The following is a 13,886-nucleotide window of genomic DNA, read 5'->3' as shown; positions in this document are numbered from 1 at the left end:
CCCACGGCGGCATCTCACCTCTTCGCTGCCGATATGGGCGCTGAGGTGGCTGGCTCGGGTCTGTTTCTCCGTGCGGCACCAGATCATGCGTTTGTCCTCAGCGGATATGGGGCTTGGTCAGCTCAAAGCCACCATGCTACTGGGCCCGAGCACACGATGGGGTGGATAGGCAAATGGGATGTGCTGGATGGACAGGTGATGAGGATCACGATGGTGGCTTGGCCAGAGCATGACCTCAATGACCCGACTCTTGCCTCCGCCAGTACAGCTTCTACCGGCCTGGTGCTGGCCGATACACGCCTTTCCCCACCCGAGTCCACCGGAGATTCCGCCAACCGAATGCGAGACGAAAAAGCAAGGCGCGATCAGAAAAGGAAGACGTGATCACCTGGCAAGAATATCGCATGGAATGGGCCGCCAGGCTCATGGATGTGTTCTCACGTCGCTTCCCCGACGACCCGGAACACGGTCTGTTGTGCTGCCGCCCATCCTCAGCCGCAATATACCCCGATTCCCAGAAGTGTACGCGTTCAATACACGGCATGCTCTCTGAGCAACATGGAACATGCGATCAGCGGACAGGTCATTCGCTCCCGCTGGTTGATCTCTCAATGGCTCATGTCTCCGTTCTCTGCAATGGAACCTGTCAGCAGCACACTTCCACCCCATTTCGCCCACTCCCACGCACGGCATCCCCACACTTGCTCTGGCTGTCTCTCACTTCCGGCTCGGAAGCATCGCCAACCTGCTGATGCCATCCGACCGATCTCTGGAATATAAAAGGGCCTCGTATCTCGCTACTTCTGGGCCTCACCACCGGCACACCCGACTCCCGCTCAGAACCAGCCTTCTAGCCTCCGACCTCTTCTCCCTCCTCTCCTTCTCTCGCTCATCTTGTTCAGTTCTACCACCATGCTCTTCAACGCTGGCTTTGCTCTCACCGCCCTCCTCGCCCTCTCTGGAGCCATCGAGGCTGCTTCCGTCTCCAAGGGCGGCAAGTGGGACAAGTACCGCAAGTCGCTCGACAAGGTCATCGGCTCTGCCGAGAACACGGCCAGCATGTCCAAGGACGCCAAGACCATGGTCCAGGCCCATGTCACCCAGCGCAAGGACCCCGCCTTCAAGAAGCTCGTCAAGAAGGTCAAGAACCATCCCAAGGCCAAGAAGAACAAGGCCGGCTTCACCATGACCGATGACAACATCGAGTCCCTGGCCACCGATGTCTTTGTGAGTGTCAAACAGTGTGCTGATCCGATCTGTCTGCATCCGGCAGCCGATGGCAGCTTGTAGTCGTTGCGGCTGGATTGCAGATCGTGCATCAAGGTACTCTGCACAAACGCCATCCATGTTCATCACACTCTGGTCATTGCCGGCACTGACTCTGATGCTTCTTGGCATACAGGGCAGCAACGCCTCTGATGTCCACACCGCTGCCGTCCGAGCTGCCATGCTCCCCGACTCGTGGGATTCCCGCGACAAGAACTGGGTCTCCTCAGTCAAGGACCAGGGCCAGTGCGGCAGCTGCGTTGCCTTCTCCTCGGCTGCCACCGTCGAGAGCACCTTCCTCAGCCAGACCGGCAACAGCATCGAGGTCTCGACCGCCGATCTCTTCTTCTGTCTTGGCTCCAAGGATGGTGCCTCCTGCAGCACTGGCTGGCAGACCGGCCAGGCGGCCAGCGACATTGCCCAGAACGGCGTCGTTGGAGCCGACTGCTTCCCTTACACCGCCGGCGACGGTCAGGATCAGCAGTGCGACGACAGCAGCTGCCAGCGCACCAGCGGGCTCTCGGTGGCCTCGTTCGGCAGCGTCGACGAGATCAAACAGCACATCATGACCTACGGCGCCGTGGTGACTGCCTTCACTGTCTGTAAGTACCTGCACATGCAACAGTGCATCTGGGTGGACATGGCACCGACTCACCACACTCTCCCTTGCTCCCAACAGACCAAGACTTTATGAACTGCTGCACCAACAACCAGATCTACATGCAGCAGTCCGACCAGCAGGAGGGCGGCCACGCCGTCTCGATTGTTGGCTGGGATGAGAGCAAGCAGGCCTGGCTCTGCAAGAACTCCTGGACCACCACCTGGGGCACTGACGGCTTCTTCTGGATCGGCTACGGCCAGGCCGGCATTGGCTCGACCGACCAGACCTATGGCTTCACCACCTCTGGCGGCAACTAAGCATCTTTGCGAGATCCGCCTTGCCCTCCCCTCCCCGATCCGTATGCTCTCTTCCACCCTTCCCCCCGCCAACGGTCGGTCTGTCGCCGGTCACTCGACAACTTGACTCGTACAGCCCTTGATCCCTTCGACCACACTAAATTTCCGATCCCTTCCTCACCGCCATAACTTCCCCACTCCCGATCCCGCCCAAACGACCCTTATCTTGAGCTCTACTTTCCAATGAACTTTGGTGCCTTTCTAATCTGCTATGAACGAATTTAAGTAGAATAAAGCTATACTATACCGTTGACTCGCCAGGTGCAGTTTACCTATAGTCGTGTACAGAGGTCAAGCATCGCGACTCATGACAGCGCAGAATCGATGTGGCAAGCTCGCGATCCTTTGGGCGATTGCCATGACAGCCACGCGCGAATCCGTGGAGAGCAAGATACGACAGTCTTTCGTATGTCCGGGATGTCATGGTTTTGGTGCTTGTGTGTTGCTGATCCATTTCCTTTCGAGACAGTTCCTGTATTGCTTTGGTGTCGCCCCAGCCAATCACTGGATGCGAGCATATGTTTCGCTCGGGGGAGGAATGGCACAATGCTGCTTTGGAGCCTGGCGCACTCATTCTCCCGCAGACTCGCAAGGCAGTCAGATCGCTGACTGTTGGCTTGGCTGAGGGCTGTAGACTGCAAACTGTGACCCGCACACTGTGGGCTGTGATCTGCGATAGAGAGCTGTGACTTGATGCTTCGGCTGCACAGCCGTGATTGTGTCGCTGGGGTCGCTGACATCATCTCGATGGCGAAAACAACGATCCCCAGAGACAACACAAGCGCACAGCCAAGGGGGCTGCGGGCTGCATCTCGATCGCTGCTCTTCTGCCTTCGACCTACCAAGCCGCCGAATGCGATTTCTTTCGTGCGGAAGCGAGTGCAGGCATCAAATCCATATTTCGCCAACCCTCCTCCTCCTCCTCCTCCCCCCCCCGCATAATCGGGGTACTCCTGCAAGTTAGTTTCACGACGACCAAGAGCAGTTTTCCCGAACTGACCCTTTGACAGGACCGCCAAGCCATCCTGTCTGTCACGGAAACAACAGGTACAAAGCCCTGGTGCGCAGATCTCCCTTTCGCAAGTTCCCACGTCCTGATGTCGCCCATTTTCAAGAGGCCTGTGTCGCCTGGGACCTTGCATCCGAGTTCGATCTCGCCCATATTCTGGCCATGGCACGCCTGCAACGATCGGCTTTCTCACGATGCGCCATTCATTCAGCAACTAGGCTCGCACCCATCCAGCTCGCCTGTGGACTGAAGCCAATCGAACAACATATCACAGAGTGTCGACCCGAGCTTTATATCGGATATAGATCACTAGAGGCAGTCCAAACCGATTCCAAAACCCAGCCGTCCAACGATTCAGGCCATCCAAGCGAACCATTCAACTTGGTTACAACGACAGTGGCGGCAGAGTAGTAGAGACAACGCAAACAACCGCAGCGAAAGACTGCTAGCACCCACAGACCACCACGCCGCCTCGTTTCTCGGTAGCCGTCGCTGCTAGAGAAGGAGTGCACACCACTACACAGCTGTTCCCACCGACAGGATGAAGGATAAGCCTGCATCGTCTGCATCTCCAGCACCTTCAGCGCCTCAGCCGCCTGCGTCTCCGTCTGGGTGTGCACGCAAGAGTAACCAGGCCTTGGCGGCACCGGAAAGCTCTGGCTCGACTGGAAGCCTTCAGCTGACGTCGCCATACTCTGTGGTGCAAGAAATCCTTGCCCAAACACCGACTCAAGAGCCTCTGCCTGAGCTTAGCTCAGCCACACGGTCACCCGGCACATCGCCCCACCAACAGCGGAAGCAGCCCTCGCTGACGCTGGACACAAAGTCAAACCGAGCCTCAGGGTCGTCAAACACAAACCTCGCCCACCCAAACCTCACCGGACCAACTTCAGCTCCTCCAGGCGCAGCCCCGGCGATGCAGAACCGGTTTCCGCTTCCTCCGAGTGCGCCAGGACCCCAGCCAATGTCGCGACAGGGGCCGGCGCCTGGGACGGTGTCGAGCACAAAGAGCTCGGTGGCAAGTAACCAGCAGCGACTGCCCAATACAGGGATCACCAGCCAAGGGAGGCTGTCTCCATTCTCGAGCCTGGGAACGGGAAGTGTCTCCGCACCAAACCCAAGTGTGAGCTCGCGAGTATACGGCGCCACGAACCTGCTCCAGGCGCAGTACCAGCACTCCTTCCGGAGCACCCTGATGATGGCGACCGAGGCGGATGAGCGCCGTCGACTGATCCGGCGACGGAGCGCCCTCAACATTGTGGTGATGTTGATCTTGAGCCTCGTGGCGTTAGTTGCGCAAATCACCGTGCGAGTGATGATGATCAACAACGACAACCAACTGGGCCTCAAAGATATGATCTGGAGTCAGCAAGTGCTCGTCCAGAGTGCTCTCTCGCAAGCGTTAGCGATAGCGCTTGGATTGAACTCGACAGCAATCTATCCGACGGCGGACTATCAGCGACAGATGAACCAGTCTGTCTCGGCGCTAAACGGGACGCTTCTGCAATGGAGCAGCAGCTACGTTGTCATGGTCGAGTTCATCCAGCTCAAGACTGGCAACACCACCGTCAACTCTCTCCAGTCCACATTTGCTCTCGGCTACCAGTCACTTCAGAATACCACCGCGGGCTGCCAGAGCCTGATGGCTCTAGTGCTCCCCCAGACCAACTCAACGACCAACCTTACTGCCATCGTCTACAATCACAGCTACAACAACACCCCGTTCTCGACGATCGACAGCCGGATCTACACTTCGGTCGCCACAATCCAAAGCGGTGCCGCCAACTTCAGCGCCCAGATCGGGGCGATCGATGCAACGCTCGGGATTAGCATCCAGAGCAACACCTCAGAGTTGGAGACGGTGCAGACGGCATTCATGGCGGTATGCGCGGCCCTCTTCCTGTTCTCGGTGGTGTACTTTTTGATCCCGAGGATCTCGCTACTATTCTCGGGCGAGCTTGACGAGGAGGCCGAGCCTGCCGTCAGCGAGTCCGCGAGTAGTAGCGACAAACCCAAGGTGGAGCGCGGAATGTCGGAACTTACGACGGCGTACCGGGTCGACGACCGGCTGGGATCGATAGCGAACGCATACTACCACGGCCAGAATCCGTCGCTTGTGGCGAACCAGCCCGGCGATGCGTGACGGAACGGAGAGATAGCCCGAACAACCCCATCCGCGAGGAGAGCAGTCGGGCTGCGCTGGACTGCGCCAGATTGGGCTGGACTCGGCGATGAGACAGCCTGGATATCCTACTGATGCCGCGAGGTGTCGGGAAGGGGGCAGTTCCGGATACTCTTGGAATACAACGCCTCGATTACAGCGTTTCCACAATGAAATGGGACATCCCCGTTTTGAGCCATGACAGTGGTTTTTTCTGTAACCTGAATACACGCACCCACCCACTCATCGCATTCATGGCCAAACACAGCACCATCGATTTCCGCATCGCTGCAGTGCGACCGGTGGTCTTCACTCGGAGGGTGGTCTTCACTCGGAGGGTGGTCTTCACTCGGAGGGTGGTCTTCACTCGGAGGCTGCCAAAGTGATCTGTTATATTTCTTATGGCATAGTTAGACGCATGCCATCGCATACTCCGCTGACAAATGAGTTGTGGGCAGGTGTCCCATTTCCCCCTGAGTACAATATACAAACAGATATCTCTGTCTGAGCCAGGCATGCCACTCTCTTCTGGATCCTGAATACTGGACGAAATCACACGGCGTGCCCACCGAAGCCCACGGATCAATGCGCTGAATGCAGCGGCTGATGCGAGGAACACTCACGGAGGCCGCTGTCCGATTTATTATGAGCATTCTGCACAAAACGGATGCGGTCGATTTCAGCACACACCCGGGGGATCTGGGGTTGGGGAAGCCGGGGGGGTTGGAGAAAACAGCGCCGAGACGGGGAACCTGGAAGATGGGTGGGTGTTTCAGCGGCCCACTCCAGCACCAGGATCGATCGGGGTAGATCGATGGATGGGATTCGCTGACGAACGCGGCGCAGAGCAATCCCCCTGAAGGGAGCCACAGCCGCGGCAAAGGGGTTGCGGGGGGGAAGTTGCCAAAACGGGGGAGACGATGGACACTGGACGCGCCAAGCCGCGCCTGGTTGCAGAGGCGCACACGAGGCACAGCGCTGCACAAGACGAGCGCTCTCGGAAACAGATTCCTCCAGGAAAGCGCGCGGGAGAGCAAGGAGGGTGGAAGAAGATGCAAGTGGCGAAGACAGTGCAAACACAGTGCGAAACAGCGCCAGCACAAACACGATCCAGCGCGTCGCGTCCAGGATCGTGCGACAGAGCCGAATGCGCGTGTTTTTGTTGCTTGTGTGGAGCTCGGGCGTATCACCAATGCGCATCTGTATCACAGCACACATCAGTCACACACCCACAAGCAGCAAAAGCAACACCAGTAACACCCGCACCGCGCACAGGACCCCGCAGGCGACCCACAGGCGGATCCACAAGGCGGTGCGACGGCGCTCCGCCATACACAGTCCTTGCTCGTCCCACAACAGGCGCTCTCTGCCCGCCTCGCCGCAGACGCTGTCGACACAGACAGTGTAGTGCCCGCGCTTGCCTCCTGCCCCCGGCAACAAACACGCGCGCGACTGTCTCCCGCGGCGCCGCCCATTTCCATGGCCCGCATTTCCCCCGCTTGTCGGCCGCGGCTCGCTCGGAATTCCAGACCTGCAATGCCGGCCGCCGTCTGCATTTCCAAGCTCTCGCCCGTCGGTCTGTCTGTCGTCCACCCTTCCCCCACGCCATGTCGTTCCACTCCACCTGGAGCGACGCTACCTCGGCCTATGCCGAAGGCGAGTACGCCGAGGCGCTGCATCTCTTCCAGGTGAGCCTGCCGTCTGCGCCGCCGCAGCTCCGTCGTCGTCGTGCCCGTTGTTCCAGTTCCTCTGGCTCCGCTGGTGCTGCTGGCGTTTCTGGCTCCTGGCTCCTCTTGCCTTGGTCTCGTCGGGACTGGATTTTGGAGGGGGCGCTCTGGCGGTTACTGACGCCCTTGGATCTCCATGCCGCCGCTAGAACGTCCATGAGCCCAAAAACAAGTTCCTGCTCTTCAACATGGGCGTCGTCGAGCTCAAGCTGCAGCACTACGACGCCTCGATCAACTATTTCACCCGTGCCTTGGCCATCGATCCCATGCTGGCCGTGGCTCGCTTTATGCTCGGCGAAGCTTACTTCCGCCAAGCCTACTATTCCTACGCCGAGGAGGGATTCTCCCGCATCCTGATGGTTCGTCTGGTTGCATCTGGATGCATCTTCCCTCCTGAGTCGGCCGAGCGCCGTTGGTTGCCCCCCCCCATGTCATCCGTCGTTCGACCATCCTGCATGCGTTCTCCCCCGCCGCAGCTTGTCTGGCCCCCACTCTTATTCCCTCATCGGCCCCCCAATGCTACACCACACAGGATATGAAGGACAAGGAATATGTTCCCTACGCCGACTACGGGATGAACTGGAATCTCTATCGATGCGAGGTCCACTTCAACCGGGCTGTCTGTCACTGGAGAATGAATCTATACGAGTCGGCATACTTTCAGCTGGAGCTCGCCCGGAAGTTTGTCGTCACGGCTGTCCATCGCGCCGTGATCATCCGGGCCGGCAAGCGAGGCCTCGAGGTACGAGCGCCGTCCTCCGCTCCGGCAGATCGGACATGGCGGGATTGTTGCATCAGCCAGATCCTGCCACTCTGCAGCTCGACCGGCTTGCCAAGCTGAATATGCGTCTTTGCAACCGCATACCGGCGTTCATTAGCTAAGCCACCGCTCTGCTCATCTCTATCACCACTGACTCGCTTTTTCTACCACCTGCGCTTCGTCTCTTTCGCCACCGCCGCCGCGCATTTGCGATCTGTCCCTCCAGGGCACGGCGCTGTTCAATATTCCGCAAGAGATGCTCTTTTCCCCCGGCGACTACGATCAGGTTTCCTTCGAAATGGCTCTCAATCGATCTCCGTCGATCCTCGATCGGTTCCAGCTCAATGGCGTTAGCTTACCCAAGCGGCTATCCGACGAGGCGTCGGTGTCTCCTGGGGATTCTGCCAGTACCCCCAGTCCACCTCAGAATCCTGCTCAGGTGCCGGCTGCCACCCGCACCCTCTCGGAGAAGCTTGCCGGTATGTCGCTGCAGAATACCCCGATAGTGCCCCGGCCGCGCTCCCCGGAAATGGGCATCAGCCCCAGGCCCCAGCAATTCCAGGTAAGCACATAGATCCGTGCACACCCCCGCGCTCGTTCTCACTCTCCGTGGATCGACAACGGGACCCAAGTTCGTCATATAAGCTGGGCTGCACCCGATGGGTCTGGTTTCTCGCCGGCATTCTCGACGGAAACAGCCATGCGCCCCTGTTTCGATTCGTAAAGCGAGTATAGCGACCCGTTCTCGCACGCCATTCACCTCTGACCTGGACGACCGGATCCCCCTCCATCCCCGCCCCAGACACCCAAATTCAAATACGGCTCCTTCTTCGATGCACTTGAACAGTCGCTGGACTCGCCCGTGACCGACGACTCCGAGTCCACAGAGCAACGAAATTCGTTCGAAGCCTCTCCAAAAGTTACCGACGACATGCCCTCTCCGCTCCCGAGTGCCCCGCAATCTCCAATCGTCAATGTGTGGCCGTAAGTAGCATCGCTTCTTGGTGTCATTGCGCAGCCGATATGTCGCAAGCGCCATCTCGCTCCTGCCCCATGTCAAGTGTCCCGTATCAGGATCGTTGTCCTCCCTCTTATCCACGGTGGCGGCGGCGACCCCTTCCTTCGGCCCGGCCTTATCTGACATTGGCTCTGCACTCAGGTCACCCGACAAGCCCTCAAAGTTCAGCACAATCCTGAGGAGTATCAAGAGAACGCGAAGCGCAAAAGAGCTGCCAGACTATGTCGACTGCCACAGAGCCATCCTGGTCGGCACCCTGCAGGTCCGGTACAGCCACAGCGGTGGCTGGAGCAGTCGATATTGTGCTCTGATCGACAACACCCTCTATATCCTCAAGTCAAAGAGCGACCCCTTTGTGCTGAGCGCCATGCCCGTCAACTCGTCGCTCGAACTCACGCCTGGAACAAATCGTCCGAACTCGTGGAAGGCGCGGCTGGGCGATGAATGGTGGCAGTTCTCGGCCATGGATCAGATTGCGTTCATGAACTGGATCGGCACGCTGATAAAGGAGATCAGTGGCCAGAAATGTGAGTACACGCCTGTGTTTTAGCCCGTCAGTGACGGCAATCCGCTCGCGATCTGGGTGCTGCTGTCCAAGCTATTGAGAGCCTTTGCTGGCTGCCATTCGTGCCCCTGCTCACCATCCCTTCTTTCAAAACGGACCGACGACTGCTCTGCTTGGACCCGGTACTCAAATCACACAGCGGTGCCAACAAGGACGCTCGTTCCTATTCGTAATCCAGAACCCAACCAAGGCCGTGGTCCAATCGTTCTGAGGAACGCCTAACCCAACACTCGCGCATCCTTCGCTTGGCCAAGCCATCGAATACCTGGATCCTAGCTCCTCTGTCACGATCGAGTCCTTCATTCGAAGAACTTCGTCGCCTTCTCCCCCTCCCTCTTTTCTTCTCCCTCCCCCCCCCCAAAAAAAAAGGCAAACCCCCCAGTCGCACAACGAGCATTTCCAACCGCCTCGTATTTGTACCGTTTACGCTCATACCATTCGCTGCTCTTTGATGGCGTCTCTGTGGAAGCAGAGCAACTTCAAACGACGGCCCTCACTTCCTTTGTCGCTCCTGGCATTTCTTTCTTGGCCATGTCTCGCCTCGCTTCGCCTCACTTTCCAATACTGCCATTCATCACCGTCACTCTTGGCACTATTCTTTCAACTTGTTTCGCTCTTGGCTCTGACTCCCCGTCTCTCAACTGCATTGTGACCTCCATCAGCTGCTTGTTCCCTGTACCCGCCCCTTCGTCTTTCCCTCTCCTCCCTCTCCTCCCTTCGCGTCGGAAGGAAAAATACGAGCCCACCGATCCGGCTTGCCGGAAGATTGGTATCGCTTCATCCTTAACTGCGTTTCTTTTGTTAGTCCGTTGTATTGCTGCACGAAATTTGACCATTCAACATTTGCTGCCTCATCCATTCAGCCGCTTCCATAGTCAATAAAGCGTATTCCCGAGTCACGCAAGTGAATGCCAGCAACGGCTTTGCGCATACAGACTCTAGATTCACAAGGCGGGGGGCTGCTCTCGATGTTGATCGTATCTTTGAACGGGCTGCCGATGCCATCGTAGTTGGTGTTGCTGCTCCTCTGGGTGCGGGTGTGAGAGCGGGTGCAGGTCCGCAGTTCACGTTGACGAACCAGACTTGCGTGCCGTTATGGCAATAAACTTGAGCATCTCGTCGCGGGAGACCCATCGCAGCAGCCACGAGACAATGCGATAGGGCCGCCACTTCATCGGCCGCATAAAGGTGCCGAAGCGGTTCTCCTGGCAGTCAAAGAACCGAGCCAGACCCGGGAACACATGCTCGCTAACGTCCAAGACATCGATATCCACGAAGCCCGCGTCCTCGAGCATCGCAACAACATCCGAGGCCGATGCCTGGCGATTGCTCTCAGGCACCGAGCTGCCAACATAGAACATATTCAGCAACAATCGCTCGATGAACGAGCGTGGTCGATGAGCTGCTCGCACAATGTCTGTGCAAGAGAATGCCCCTCCTGGCTTGAGAAGAGAGTGAACGAGACTGAAGAACCGCTTGCGATCATCAAAGTGATACTGGGCATCCAGCGACAGAGCCACGTCGAAGGCTTCGCGAGCAATGTCCGCTTGGGCAGACCGGGGCCGCATCGACTTGACAGGAAAGAACAGCGAGTCGACTGCCTGCCACGACTGTGGATCGGTGGCATCGCCTACCAGCACCTGAACCCGGGTCTTGATCTCGGCCGACCGAGCCAGGAACTCATGAATGCGGTTCTTGGCAAAGCGGCCCTGTGTGGCCTCCAGCGTCACGGTCGTCATTGCAAGGATGTCGTACTGCTTGAGAAAAAAGAGCGTCTGGTCGCCGCACCCAGCACCAAAATCTAGAGCGAGGCGAACGACAGAATAGCGGCCATCGCCAGACATCAATAGCAAGATCAAAGGACGCCTGCTTCATGGCGTGGCACGTCACTGAACAGAGAGTGAAAGGATATAAGAGCGGTCCGCCACCGTCTGATGCAATAAGCGACACCGCGGTGCACCGATTGCAAAGAAGGAGAAAGGCAGCGTCCGTGAGATCAAATGATATGCAGACATACCGATGACAGACGCATTTGCGGGGATCTGGGCCCGTTCGGCAACGAGCTTGGCAAGTGCTGCTCAACCAGACCGAAATAATGAACCATATTTACGGTGAGCCAAGATACTGCCCTTCTCTTGAGTCCCAGCCCCCAGCATCAGATTCAAGAGGGCTGTGGGCGACGCCCAGTGGCCGCATCGCAAAGCTGTATCAGGGTCAGGCCGTACCTTCGCAGGCCTTGACAAAGTCGACGGTGTCCTGTCGATCGAATGCAAAGATAGCGGGTGTGAGGTGCTGCCCGAGAGAACTTCATGGTCTGATTTTGGCTGGAGAGCCGCTGCATCGGATACGAGCATTCGCCAAAACAAAAGGCGCTTGCGATCGAGGGGCCGGGATCTGCGAACCTTCCAATAGCCCATGTTGAGCCAGAACTCGTCGCAATGCATGTTGAGCATGATATGGTCCATCTTGTAGTCGCGGATGCCGCTTTGGAGCGTCAGGACATATCGCAGACCGTCCCACAGGAAGCTGTCGGTCAGGTAGGCGGAAACCACGATACCCAGCAGGAAGCTTGAGATCTGGATCGGAATGACCCTGAGCAGCCATAGGACAGCCACAGCAAGCGGAACGGTCACTGGAAGGATATTTCGAAGCAGAGATCCGATCGAACGTGTCTGCGTCTGCGTCTGCGTCTGCATTTGTGGCTGGAGTTGTGGCTGGAGTTGTGGTTGTGGTTGTGGTTGTGGTTGTGAATACGAATCCATTTCCGGCGAGAAAGCTTGCAGAATATGCGTTGGCAGGGCCGCCCCCAGATCGAGATCGACAATCCCCTGTTCCGAAACCGGAGGAAGGCGGCTCAGCCTGAAAACCGGGCATGCATGATTGAGTGATCGGAGCAAGCGCAAGACATCAAGGCCAGCGACTCCCTTGGAGGACGTAGCCGGCACCAAGGCTCGTCGAATGCCCGGCCCAAGCAAACCTACCCAGCAGCGACGGAGAACGCGAAGGCAATCGACATGGACGCTTGGGCGGGGCTGGTCTTTTCCGTCATGTGAGCGTCGGTGTACTGCGCCACAGTCAATCCAACCAGAAGCGGTGATGGCGATGGTGATGGTGATGGTGATGGTGATGGTGATGGTGATGGTGATGGTGATGGTGATGGTGATGGTGATGGTGATGGTGATGGTGATGGTGATGGTGATGGTGATGGTGATGGTGATGGTGACGGTGACGGTGATGGTGATGGTGATGGTGATGGTGATGGTGATGGTGATGGTGACGGTGACGGTGATGGTGATGGTGATGGTGATGGTGATGGTGATGGTGATGGTGATGGTGATGGTGATGGTGATGGTGATGGTGATGGTGATTCGCTGCAGGACTCCCGCTCTCATCCGTTGGACATCGACACAGCCTGCAGTCGCTCTCGTGCGCGTGGATGGTACTTCCGTTTGCCTCTTCCTTTTGACCCCTTGCGTCCTGGCCAAGGTGTAGCGGTCACTGTTCTACCAGACCCCAATCAGTGCCAGGCCCGGCCTGACCAGACCAGTCCGCCAATCGCCCCCTCCCTCGCTCCCGACCGCAGCGGGCCAATGGTAATTTTCCCCTAAACGGCATGAAACTCCGCATCCAACAAACTCAACTTTGATTTTACATCCTCTGCCAGCCACTTTTCCCAAAGTACATCGAGCGACACCCACTGACTCATCCGCCTGACTACGAACACTGCTGCCAATCGCAGGTCAACAATACTGATGGGAAAGTGTCCACCTGCGCCTCGCCCCATCGCACTCTGTCCGCAATCGCCCCAGCCGCCGTCCCGACCGGCCTCTATTCCGTATTCATCCATCACCCCGCTTCCATTCAGGCCCAAATGCGCGTCCCCCACGACCAGCTCGAGCCTCCCCTGGCGAACCCCTGCCTTGTTCATGGCCACTGCCACGACTACTTCTTGGTTCATTGGGCCGACTCCGATTCCGAGACGGCCGCCGACCTCAGGCGGCTCTTGTCTGAGATCTCGCTGCGGCGGTCTCAAGAGTCTCTTTCGATTTTTAACGACGCAATTTGTCTCGAGGGTGCCCGCTTCCCCGAGGAGCTGGTGCTGAATGCCTTGGCCACTAGTCAAGTTCTTGTCCTATTGATCAGCAGTGCCTCCATCGATGCATTTCGCCGGAGATTCAGATGCAAGTCTACCCAGCTCGCGACAACCCGAATGTGGCCCGAGTGCTGGGTTGCATCGGCATTGCAGCCTGCGGCCAAGAGCTCTACACCGAAGCCCTCACGGCCCTCAAGGGAGCCCTTCATATCTACGCCAGCGCCTACCACACCATCCAGCACCCAGACATTGTCTGTGTACTCGGAAACATTGGCGCGACGCTGCGCTGAAGCACTCAAGTACCTGAATCGGTCGCTGGAGATCAGCCAG

General features: G+C 57.8%; 5 protein-coding genes across 5 annotated transcripts; 4 read left to right on the top strand and 1 right to left on the bottom strand.

Annotated features, from left to right (window-relative positions):
• Positions 1 to 912: 912 nt before the first annotated feature.
• Positions 913 to 2,184, top strand: BJ171DRAFT_621974 (uncharacterized protein; the record flags this gene model as incomplete). The annotated part of the gene is made up of 3 exons (XM_053115441.1): positions 913 to 1,227; positions 1,403 to 1,868; positions 1,946 to 2,184. 3 exons carry the CDS (start codon positions 913 to 915, stop codon positions 2,182 to 2,184), a joined length of 1,020 nt encoding a protein of 339 aa, XP_052966109.1.
• Positions 2,185 to 3,773: 1,589 nt separating this feature from the next.
• BJ171DRAFT_475367 (uncharacterized protein) lies at positions 3,774 to 5,375 on the top strand (the record flags this gene model as incomplete). The annotated part of the gene is made up of 1 exon (XM_053108779.1): positions 3,774 to 5,375. One exon carries the CDS (start codon positions 3,774 to 3,776, stop codon positions 5,373 to 5,375), a length of 1,602 nt encoding a protein of 533 aa, XP_052966108.1.
• Positions 5,376 to 6,967: 1,592 nt separating this feature from the next.
• BJ171DRAFT_127526 (uncharacterized protein) lies at positions 6,968 to 9,840 on the top strand. The gene is made up of 7 exons (XM_053105607.1): positions 6,968 to 7,081; positions 7,270 to 7,479; positions 7,653 to 7,862; positions 8,107 to 8,442; positions 8,683 to 8,864; positions 9,040 to 9,425; positions 9,603 to 9,840. The coding sequence occupies exons 1-7, from the start codon at positions 7,001 to 7,003 to the stop codon at positions 9,683 to 9,685; spliced, it is 1,488 nt and encodes a 495-aa protein (XP_052966107.1). The 5' UTR covers positions 6,968 to 7,000; the 3' UTR covers positions 9,686 to 9,840.
• Positions 9,841 to 10,436: 596 nt separating this feature from the next.
• On the bottom strand, positions 10,437 to 12,445 carry BJ171DRAFT_127522 (S-adenosyl-L-methionine-dependent methyltransferase). Its single transcript, XM_053105606.1, has 4 exons — positions 11,866 to 12,445; positions 11,689 to 11,719; positions 11,481 to 11,537; positions 10,437 to 11,264 (listed from the first exon to the last, which is right to left on the bottom strand). The coding sequence occupies exons 1-4, from the start codon at positions 12,223 to 12,225 to the stop codon at positions 10,528 to 10,530; spliced, it is 1,185 nt and encodes a 394-aa protein (XP_052966106.1). The 5' UTR covers positions 12,226 to 12,445; the 3' UTR covers positions 10,437 to 10,527.
• An 889-nt stretch (positions 12,446 to 13,334) lies between these two features.
• On the top strand, positions 13,335 to 13,846 carry BJ171DRAFT_582401 (uncharacterized protein; the record flags this gene model as incomplete). Its single annotated transcript, XM_053114180.1, has 2 exons — positions 13,335 to 13,608; positions 13,710 to 13,846. 2 exons carry the CDS (start codon positions 13,335 to 13,337, stop codon positions 13,844 to 13,846), a joined length of 411 nt encoding a protein of 136 aa, XP_052966105.1.
• Positions 13,847 to 13,886: the final 40 nt, after the last annotated feature.

This window comes from Polychytrium aggregatum (assembly GCF_025602895.1).
Source record: "Polychytrium aggregatum strain JEL109 chromosome Unknown BJ171scaffold_21, whole genome shotgun sequence".
Classification (NCBI taxonomy): domain Eukaryota; kingdom Fungi; phylum Chytridiomycota; class Chytridiomycetes; order Polychytriales; genus Polychytrium; species Polychytrium aggregatum.
Note: the sequence above shows the minus strand (reverse complement) of the source record. Positions and strands in the feature narration are given on the sequence as shown.

Coding starts and splice junctions, on each gene's coding strand:
- BJ171DRAFT_127526 (XM_053105607.1), top strand. CDS start 7,001: ATGTCGTTCCACTCCACCTGGAGCGACGCTACCTCGGCCTATGCCGAA. Junction 7,082..7,269: donor AGGCGCTGCATCTCTTCCAG/GTGAGCCTGCCG, acceptor TGCCGCCGCTAG/AACGTCCATGAGCCCAAAAA. Junction 9,426..9,602: donor GGAGATCAGTGGCCAGAAAT/GTGAGTACACGC, acceptor CAAATCACACAG/CGGTGCCAACAAGGACGCTC.
- BJ171DRAFT_127522 (XM_053105606.1), bottom strand. CDS start 12,225: ATGGATTCGTATTCACAACCACAACCACAACCACAACCACAACTCCAG. Junction 11,538..11,688: donor CTTTGTCAAGGCCTGCGAAG/GTACGGCCTGAC, acceptor CTGGTTGAGCAG/CACTTGCCAAGCTCGTTGCC. Junction 11,265..11,480: donor CGCAAATGCGTCTGTCATCG/GTATGTCTGCAT, acceptor GCCTCGCTCTAG/ATTTTGGTGCTGGGTGCGGC.